Here is a 10642-nt window from a genome sequence, read left to right as displayed (position 1 = left end):
ATGCTTCAGTTCATTTATTTAGATGCATATTGCCACAAGTTAGTACTTTTGATATGGGGAATCAAACAGCTCCCAAGTTTTTTGTTTTGACAGGATTCTCAAACGAACCAGAAATTCAGATTTTCTCTTTTGTTCTGTTTCTAATTGTTTATGTAATTGGATCATTGGGAAACTTGATGATTTTCTTTATTATATTTTATGTTCCTTACCTCCAAACACCCATGTATTTCTTTATTAAACATTTGGCTGTTTTAGACATGTGTTTTATCTCAACAATAGTTCCAAAATTGTTGGCAAGCCTCATTTCAAAATGGTCCACAATATCCTTTGGTGGATGTGTAATTCAGCTCTTCTTTTTTCTGGCCTTGGCAGCTACAGAATCCATTCTTCTAGCTGCTATGTCATATGACAGATATGTGGCCATTTGCAACCCCTTACGTTATACTGCTATTATGAGCAGAGAGGTCTGCATACAGCTTTCTACAACCTCATGGACAATTGGAGGTGTTTACTCCACTATTCACACCATCAACACCTTCAGATTGCATTTCTGCAGATCCAACGTCATTGAACATTTCTTCTGCGATCTTCCACCTTTACTGAAAATTGCCTGCTCAGACATCAGACCAAATCAAAATATGATTTATGGTATAGGCGCTGTTTTAATTTTACCATGTTTTCCTTTAACACTAGTCTCGTATGTGTTCATCTTACGTGCTATAATGAGAATCCACTCTGTAAAAGGACAAAGAAAAGCATTTTCAACTTGTGTTTCTCATTTGGTCACAGTAGGGTTGTTTTATCTTACTGGTATATCTGTGTACTTACGGCCTAAAGCCTCTTCCCTTGCTTTATATCAAGATAAAATCAGTGCTGTGTTCTATACTATTCTTGTTCCAATGGTAAATCCAATTGTATATAGTTTGAGAAACAAGGAGTTAAAACAAGCAATAAAAAAGACTCTTACAGGCAGGGGGCCCTTAAGAAAGATATAAATCTTTCAAGTAGTATATTTATATGTTAAAGATTTAAAAACTAAACTTGTTGCTTAAATTCACACAAGGATGTTACTGCATAATCTTTAAAAACAGAACTCAACAATAAAACAGTGTGCAGTAACCTTTCCTAGAGGCAACTGCTGATGGCCTTAACCCCTTTTCAGTTTTTGCATTTTCATTTTTTCCTCCTTACCTTTGAAAAATCAAAGCTCTTTCAATTTTGCACCTAAAAATCCATATGATGGCTTATTTTTGCACCACCAATTCTACTTTATAATGACATCAGTCATTTTACCCAAAAATGTACGGCGAAATGGAAAAAAATATAATTGTGAGACAAAAGAGAAAAAAAAAACACCATTTTGTAACTTTTGGGGGCTTCCTTTTCTACACAGTACATTTTTCGGTAAACATGGCACCTTCTCTTTATTCTGTAGGTCCATACGGTTAAAATGATACCCTACTTATATAGGTTTGATTTTGTCGTACTTCTGGAAAAAATCCTAACTACATGCAGGAAAATGTGTACGTTTAAAATTGTCATCTTCTGACCCCTATAACTTTTAAATTTTTCCGCGTTTTGGGCGGTATGAGGGCTCATTTTTTGCATCATGATCTGGAGTTTTTAGCGGTACCATTTTTGCATTGATAGGACTTATTTCATGATATAAAAAGTGACCAGAAATACATTATTTTGGACTTTGACATTTTTTTTCGTATACACCATTGACTGTGCGGTTTAATTAACGATATATTTTTATAATTTCCGGCGATACCACATGTGTTTATTTTAATATTTATTTACACAGTTTTTTTTTTTTAACTAGGAAAAGGGGGAGGATTCAAACTTTTATTAGGGAAGGTGTTAAATGATCTTTATTCACTTTTTTTTTAACTTTTTTTTTGCAGTGTTATAGCTCCCATAGGGGGCTATAACACTGCACACACTGATCTTTTACATTGTTCAAGGGTTTCTCATAGGAAACCATTGATCAATGATTCTGCCGCTTGACTACTCATGCCTGGATCTCAGGCACTGAGCAGTCATTCGGCAATCGGACAGCATGGAGGAAGGTAGGGACCCTCCGGCTGTCCTGTAAGCTGTTCAGGATACCGCGATTTCATTTCGGCGATCCTGAACCGCTCCATGAGCTAACCGGCATTAGTTTACTGTCACTTTAGACGCGGCGTGCAACTTTAAATGCCGTGTCTAAAGGGTTAACAGCGTGAGGCACCCCGATCAGTGCCGCACGCTATTAACCATGGGTCCCGGCCATTGTTAGAGGCTGGGCCCGACCCGCTATGACACGGGGCCACGCCATCGCTCCGCGTTATAGAACGGGAGCGGACTCTTGACGTACCGGTACGTCATCGGTCCTTAAGGGGTTAAAGGGGAACTCCGGTGGAAAATAAGTGGTGAACAAATATTTTCAAATCAACTTGTGCCAGAAAGTTAAACAGATTTGTAAATTACTTCTATTTAAAAATCTTAATCCTTCCAGTACTTATCTGCTGAAATACACTACAGAGAGAGTTGGGAAGTTATTTTCAGTCTGACCACAATGCTCTCTATTGACATCTCTGTCCATGTCAGGAACGGTCCAGAGAGGGAGAGGTTCGCTCATGCTCTGGACAACTCCCGACACACACAGAGGTGTCAGCAGAGAACACTGTGGTCAGACTCGAAAGAACTACACAACATCCTCTGTAGTATACAGCAGCTGTGTTGGAAGGATTAAGATTTTTTAAATATAAGTAATTTACAAATCTGTAGAAATATATATATTAGGGCTCAGGGTTTGAGACAACTGGACAGGTTGTGTTTCAAGTAATATTTCAATTTATTGATTATATATAGTGTGACAATAGAATATAAGATAAAATGTAAATAGCAGCAACTGCGTCTCACAGGGCCCTTGTGTAGGCGCAGCACCAACTATTAAGAACTATAACATGTGTATAGCACAGTATATAAAATATAAAATTATACTTGTAAAAAATTGTAAAAAATATAAAATATAGAGACCACCATAAACATATATAGAGAGAGGGATCTGGGTGGGAAAGTCTTAGTCCATCCACAATGGTCAATTATCTCCTCTCTTAAAAAAATCCTGCTAATATAGGCAGATTCCGGTATTTTAGTAACCAATGGCAACCATAAGGTTAGTAACCCGTAGCAACCGTTCAGATGAGTCCGGCTATTGTTCTAGTTAGCACTTCAACGTTTAAGTAGAAGATATACTTGCTATTTGTAGACAATATTCAACATATAAAGCTAGTGTGCAGTCACTGTTAATATGCATGCATATTTGTATGATACTTTGTATCTCACCGCTCCCGGACACTGATGCGCTGAACTTCACGTGGATGCTGCGATCTCCTCCTGTTGTGCTGTGAAATCCCACAGTATGTTAGCACTGAGTAGCTGTCTTGGCATGCGACAGCATCACCGGAGACTCGGCGGTCTCCCACAGTGGTGATGTTGGTAGATGGTGGGTTGCGGGTGGTGTTGTCGCAGCGGTTCTGCGGGTACCCACGTATATGTGCCGGTGGTGTCCTCGTGGCAGCGAGGCGCGGATGTCTCCTTCACCAGGTGTCAGGTGATTGACAGTTTATTATCCGGTATCGGACTGCTATTAACTAAGCAGGGCAAGAACACTGGTGGTCTCAATAGGTATTGAGGGGACGCTGGACGCGTTTCAGGACTGTCTCAGTCCTTTCTCCAGCAGCTAAGAATAAGGGTGACTTATTCTTAGCTGCTGAAGAAAGGACTGAGACAGTCCTGAAACGCGTCCAGCGTCCCCTCAATACCTATTGAGGCCACCAGTGTTCTTGCCCTGCTTAGTTAATAGCAGTCCGATACCGGATAATAAACTGTCAATCACCTGACACCCGGTGAAGGAGACATCCGTGCCTCGCTGCCACGAGGACGCCACCGGCACATATACGTGCGTACCCGCAGAACCGCTGCGACAACACCACCCGCAACCCACCATCTACCAACATCACCACTGTGGGAGACGGCCGAGTCTCCGGTGATGCTGTCGCATGCCAAGACAGCTACTCAGTGCTAACATACTGTGGGATTTCACAGCGCAACAGGAGGAGATCGCAGCATCCTCGTGAAGTTCAGCGCATCAGTGTCCGGGAGCGGTGAGATACAAAGTATCATACAAATATGCATGCATATTAACAGTGACTGCACACTAGCTTTATATGTTGAATATTGTCTACAAATAGCAAGTATATCTTCTACTTAAACGTTGAAGTGCTAACTACCACAATAGCCGGACTCATCTGAACGGTTGCTACGGGTTACTAACCTTATGGTTGCCATTGGTTACTAAAATACCGGGATCTGTCTATATTAGCAGGACTTTTTTAAGAGAGGAGATAATTGACCATTGTGGATGGACTAAGACTTTCCCACCCAGATCCCTCTCTCTCTATATGTTTATGGTGGTCTCTATATTTTAGATTTTTTACAAGTATAATTTTATATTTTATATACTGTGCTATACACATGTTATAGTTCTTAATAGTTGGTGCTGCGCCTACACAAGGGCCCTGTGAGACGCAGTTGCTGCTATTTACATTTTATCTTATATTCTATTGTCACACTATATATAATCAATAAATTGAAATATTACTTGAAACACAACCTGTCCAGTTGTCTCAAACCCTGAGCCCTAATATATATATATTTCTACAGACAAACTACAATCTGAAACCTTGGGTATAGGTGTCTAATTAGGTAGCCCGGGTTTATTTGGTGGGTAGTCAGACAAGAGCCTCTCCAACTCTTCTATATAATTTACAAATCTGTTTAACTTTCTGGAGCCAGTTGACTTAAAAATAATGTATTTTTTTTCCCACTGGAGTACCTCTTTAATGTTATTATTAATGCAAATAATTGTAGGGGATTTGGGTCTCTGTATTAGAAAAATTAAGATCGGATTATAAAATTAATTGGCTCAGACTGTTGCAATTAGAAATGATTGAACATTTCAAAAATTTGGTTCGGCCAAACCTCAGCAAACAGTTTACATGGGACAGACCTTGTGCTTTTAGAACCAGATGATAATATATATTACTTTTAATTGAGTTTCAAGGCAATTTTTTTTTTAGCCCCTTAAGGATGCAGCGATTTTTCATTTTTGCACTTTTATGTTTTCCTCCCCCTCCCCCCTTTCAAAAGCCATAGCGCTTGTAATTTTCTACCTACAGGTATATAGGGACATAAAAGGCCTTGTTTTTTGTGACACTAATTGTACTTTATAATAACATCGCTTATATTTAAAATTTTGGTGGACAATATTGAATCCCCCCCACCCACCATTTAGTGATTTTTGGGGGGCTTTGTTTCCAGAGTGCACCTTTTGGTAAGTGACATGCTATCTTTCTTCTAAAGTCCAAATTTTTTTTTGTTTTATCACTTATAAAAATTTTTTACTTTTTGTAAACAATTGGGTATGTTTACAATTGTCCTCCTCTGACCTCTATAACTTAAATTTTTCTGTATACACGGTTGTATGAGGGCTCATTTTTGTGCCACTATCTTCAGTCGTTATCGGTACCATTTTAGTTTTAATCACTTTTTAACCCCTTAAGGATGAGCACCTTAAATGTAAGGCACTACTAAGAGGACACGGTGATCGGAATGGCTGCTGTTATCCCCCCCTTGTCAGCGATTGGCATGATTCGTCGATCAATTCTGACCGGCACATGGTGACCTGGTGACCCAGAAAATAATGGTGATTGGGGCTGTGAGAGATGGCACCAATCACCCTTACCCACCAGGAGTGAGGTGGCACTGGTGCCCCCTCACGATCCCCATGATTGATCGGTCAAGACCGGCTGACCAATCATGGGTCCTGTGGGGCGGGTGATCGGCAGTGGCAGGGGTCACCTTACCGGCAGGTCTGGATGAGCATTGGGGTCCGGAGCAGCGGAGGTGGGGTCCACAGAAGTTGCGGGGACCGGAGCGGCAGCGGCAGGATCCAGCAGCAGCAGGAGGTGAGGCCAGAGTGCCTCCTACTGTTGCTTAGCAACAACTCCCAGCATACACAGCCAAAGGGCATTCTGGGAGTTGTAGTTGTGCCTTCATCTGTTGCATAACTACAACTCCCAGCATGCCTTTTGGCTGTGCATGCTGGGAGTTGTATTATACAACAGCAGAAGGTCAGATCTGTTTACCTCCACCTGTTGTATAATGCAACTCTCAGCATGCAGAGTCAAAGGGCATGCTGGGAGTTGTAGTTATGCAAAAGCTGGAGGAACAACTACAACTCCCAGCATGCCATTTGGAAGTCTGTGCATGCTGGGAGTAGTTATGCAACAGCTGGATGCACATTTTTCCTATGAAAAAGTGTGCCTCCAGCTGTTGCATAACTACTCACAGCATGCACAGACAGACAAAGGTCATGCTGAGAGTGGTAGTTGTGCCTCCAGCTGTTACATAACTACAACTCCCAGCATGCCCTTCGGCTGTAAGTGCATGCTGAGAGTTTTAGTTTTACAACAGCTACACTGCAAAGGCACACTGGTTGTGAAACATTGGGTTAGGGTTTGTTACCTAACTCAGGGTTTCGCAACCAGTGTGCCTCCAGCTGTTGCAAAACTACAACTCCCAGCATGCTCTGACAGACCGTGCATGCTGAGAGTTGTAGTTTTGCAACAGATGGAGGTACATTGGTGTGGAAACATTGTGTTAGGGTTTGTTACCTAACTCAGTGTTCCCCAACTAGTGTGCCTCCAGGTGTTGCATAACTACAACTCTCAGCATCCACGGTCTGTCAGTGCATACTGGGAGTTGTAGTTTTGCTACAGCTGGAGGTTTGCCCCCCCCCCCCCCCATGTGAATGTACAGGGTTTATTCACACGGGCGGGGGTTTACAGCGAGTTTCCTGCTCCAAGTTTGAACTGTGTCAAATTTTCCACTGCAGCTCAAACTTGCTGTGAACCCCCGCCCATGTGACTGTACCCTAAAAGCACTACACTACACCTACACAAAATAAAAAGTAAAACACTACATATACATCACCTTACACTGAACCCCCCCCCCCACCATAAAAATGAAAAACGCCTTTTATAGCACTGTTTCCTAAAAGGATCATCGAGCTGTTGCAGAACAACAACTCCCAGAACTGCTGGACCGCCATTGACTGTCCAGGCATGCTGGGAGTTTTGCAGCAGCTGAAGGCACCCTGTTTGGGGAACACTGCCGTAGGGTATTTTTGGTGGAGGAGGCAAACACCATGGTTGCATCCAGGCCTGTCCCTATGCAAATCCCTGATTTAGGCCTCAAATGTGCATGGCGCTCTCTCTCTTCGGAACACTGTCATATTTCAAGGCAACAGTTTAGTGCCACATATGAGGTACTTCCGTACTTGGCAGATATTGCATTAAAACATTTTTGGGGCTTTTTCTCCTTTTACCCTTTATGAAAAGATAAAGTTGGGGTCTACAACAGCATGTTAGTGTAAAAAAAAATTATTTATTACACTAACATGCTGGTGTTGCCCCATACTTTTCATTTTTAAATTGAAAAGTAATGCATTTTTAAATTTGTAATGCAATTTCTCCTGAGTATGGAAATACCCATTATGTAGACATAAATAGGGAGATTTATCAAAACTTGTGTATAGGAAAAGTTGCTGAGTTGCCCATGGCAACCAATCAGATTGCTTCTTTCATTTTTCACAGGTCTTTTAAGAAATGAAAGAAGCAATCTGATTGGTTGCTATGAGCAACTCAGCAACCTTTCCTCTAGAAAGGTTTTGATAAATCTCCCCCAATGTGCTTTGCGGGTGCACAACAGGGCTCAGGATTGAGAGTGCACTATGTACATTTGAGGCTTAAACTGGGGATTTGCACAGCTGTTGTGACATAAATGCAAAAAAAAAACATGTGACCCCATTTTGGAAACTACACCCCTCACGGAATGTAACTAGGGATATAGTGAGTCTTAACACCCAACTCTTCTGAGTAAGGAAATACCCCATATGTGATTATAAAGTGCTCTGTGGGCGCACTACAGGGCTCAGAAGAGAAGGAGCGCAAGAGATGAGCGTATTTCTGAAAAATCTGAATAGGATGATGTTAAAAATGGCTATTTCTGGCCTACAGAGAGGCTCAATAGGGGTGTAGAACACTTTGCCTTGTACTAACACGCATAGGGAGTGTGCTGTGTTAGTGAAATAATACTGTTATTCAGTATGACATGCAGATTACAGGCATCGCTATTAAAATCACTTCTGCAGAGCATCCAGATGTGGCATATTTTATTTTATTTTAATTTATTTTAATTTTCTGATTATCTATTCTGGTGAGCATCAAGCTGGCGGTCCTCCGCGAGGCGAGATACCGCCTGTTCCTGCCCCTGTTCCGGTGTCTACTTTGAACTAATACTGTATGACCACGAAACCCAAACTAACCAGGAGTCACATGGCAGCCCAATGACAGAGCCTAGAGGTGGCAGCAGCATGAGGAGACCATAACCTAGCAGAATGACACAGCCTGGAATTTGTGGCAGAAAGAGGAGACCATATAGTGGCTGAATGACACAGCCTGGAGTTAGCGGCAGCATGAGAAGACCATAGGGCCTCACAATCCCTAAGATTTAAAGAGGAATTTTCAAATAAAAAATGTGTTAGGTAATGTCCCAGGCCCAGCAGCATGAGTAAACCATAAAGCGGCTGAATGACACAGCCTGGAGGTGGCAGAAGCATGAATAGACCATATAGTGGCTGAATGGCACAGCCTGGAGTTGGCGGCAGCATGAGAAGAACATATACTGGCTGAATGACACAGTGTGGAGGTGGCGGCAGCATGAGGAGACCATGTAGTGGCTGAATGGCACAGCATGGAGTTGGCTGCAGCATGAGGAGAACATACAGTGGCTGAATGACACAGCGTGGAGTTGGTGGCAGCATAAGAAGACCATATAGTGGCTGAATGGCACAACCTGGAGTTGGCTTCAGCAGGCAGAGACCATATAGTGGCTGAATGACACAGCCTGGAGTTGGCTGCAGCATAAGGAGACCATATAGTGGCTGAATGGCACAGCCTGGAGTTGGCGGCAGCATGAGAAGAACATATAGTGGCTGAATGACACATCGTGGAGGTGGCAGCAGCATGAGGAGACCATATAGTTGCTTAATGGCACAGCCTGGAGTTAGCGGCAGCATGAGTAGAACATACTGTACAGTGGCTGAATGACACAGCGTAGAGCTGGTGGCAGCATGAGGAGACCACATAGTGGCTGAATGGCACAGACTGGAGTTGGCGGCAGCATGAGTTAAACATGTAGTGGCTGAATGACACAGCATGGAAGTGGTGGCAGCATGAGGAGAACATATAGTGGCTGAATGACACAGCATGGAGGTGACGGCAGCATGAGGACGCAATATAGTGGTTGAATGGCACTGCCTGGAGTTGGCGGCAGCATTAGAAGAACATATAGTGGCTGAATTGCACTGCCTGGAGTTGGCAACAGCATGAGGAGACCATATGGTGGCAGAATAAGACAGCCTGGAGGTGGCAGCAGGAGCATCAGGAGTCTTGAAAGTGACCCAGTGACAGGTGTGGTGGGTGGTAATACCAATACCCGGTGATAAAGGTGGGTTAAAAAAGGTCTGATGCCTTAAATCTGGCCTTAAAAGGCCTTAAATCTGCTTGGCACAATCCATATTTGTGAAGTGTTGGTGTGACACCATGGTCAATCTACTCTGATGCTTCAGGCATTGGTGGGTGTAAATCCTGGCTGATCCATGCCTGATTCATTTTCACAAAGGTCAGTCCCTCCACATTTTTCGTGGACAGATGCCGCACTAAACACCCACTCTGATGGCACACTACTGGCCGGGCAGGACAGCTTTTCGAAGGCAAACTCTGCTAGTTGCGGCCACAAATCAAGTTTGGCTGCCCAGAAGTTCAGCGGATCTTCAAGGTGTGTTGGCATGGTAATGTAAAGGTATGCCACAACCTACTGGTTAAGGTCCTACTCCAGGTCAAACTGCTGCTGAGGAGTACTCATCAGCAACTGTAGACTCAGGTTGCTGCTGATCGAGCTGCTACTGCTCCTGCCACCCCACCCCTCCCCAGCAACCATGGCAGTGGAAGGTGAGCGCAGAGGGCCCTCCTGATTCAGACCTCCGAGAGGGTGGACGATGGCGCCAATAGGCACCGGCCAACTGACTACGTAGGATGTCTCTGTAGCAGGTCAGTTTGTCCTTCCTCTCAGTGGGTGTAAAAAAGGCCCCCATTTTGTGCTGGCAGCGAGGGTCCAATAAGGTGGAGAGCCAGAAGTCATCCGGCTGCTGAATGGTGATAATTCGGTGGTCACTACGCAAGCAACAGAGCATGCATCGTGCTATTTGTGCAAGTGATTCAGAGGGACTCCCTGCTTCCATCTCCACTGCATACTGCCACGGTGTGTCTGGGTCCTCTCTCTCGCCTTCCTCATAACCCTCTACTCCTCTGGCTGCTACTTCCCTCCTGTCAGATGACTGGAAAGAACGCCCATTTGGCAAAACCTAAACTGTGCTCCACTGTGCCCCTCCCACTCCTCCTCCAGTTGAGCCCCCACAGGGCTCATTTGGTCGTCAGATGTAGGCTCCATTTCTCCAGTGCCCTGACCA

At 43.6% G+C, this 10642-nt stretch overlaps 1 protein-coding gene across 1 annotated transcript; it reads left to right on the top strand.

The window, feature by feature from the left end:
- Positions 1–206: 206 nt before the first annotated feature.
- LOC130369463 (olfactory receptor 8U9-like) lies at positions 207–995 on the top strand. The gene has a single exon (XM_056574821.1). The coding sequence runs from the start codon at positions 222–224 to the stop codon at positions 993–995; it is 774 nt and encodes a 257-aa protein (XP_056430796.1). The 5' UTR covers positions 207–221.
- Positions 996–10642: the final 9647 nt, after the last annotated feature.

The sequence above is a fragment of the Hyla sarda genome, chromosome 1, assembly GCF_029499605.1.
Source record: "Hyla sarda isolate aHylSar1 chromosome 1, aHylSar1.hap1, whole genome shotgun sequence".
NCBI lineage: Eukaryota > Metazoa > Chordata > Amphibia > Anura > Hylidae > Hyla > Hyla sarda.
The sequence above is the reverse complement of the archived record's forward strand: the minus strand, read 5'-3'. Positions and strand labels throughout refer to the sequence as shown.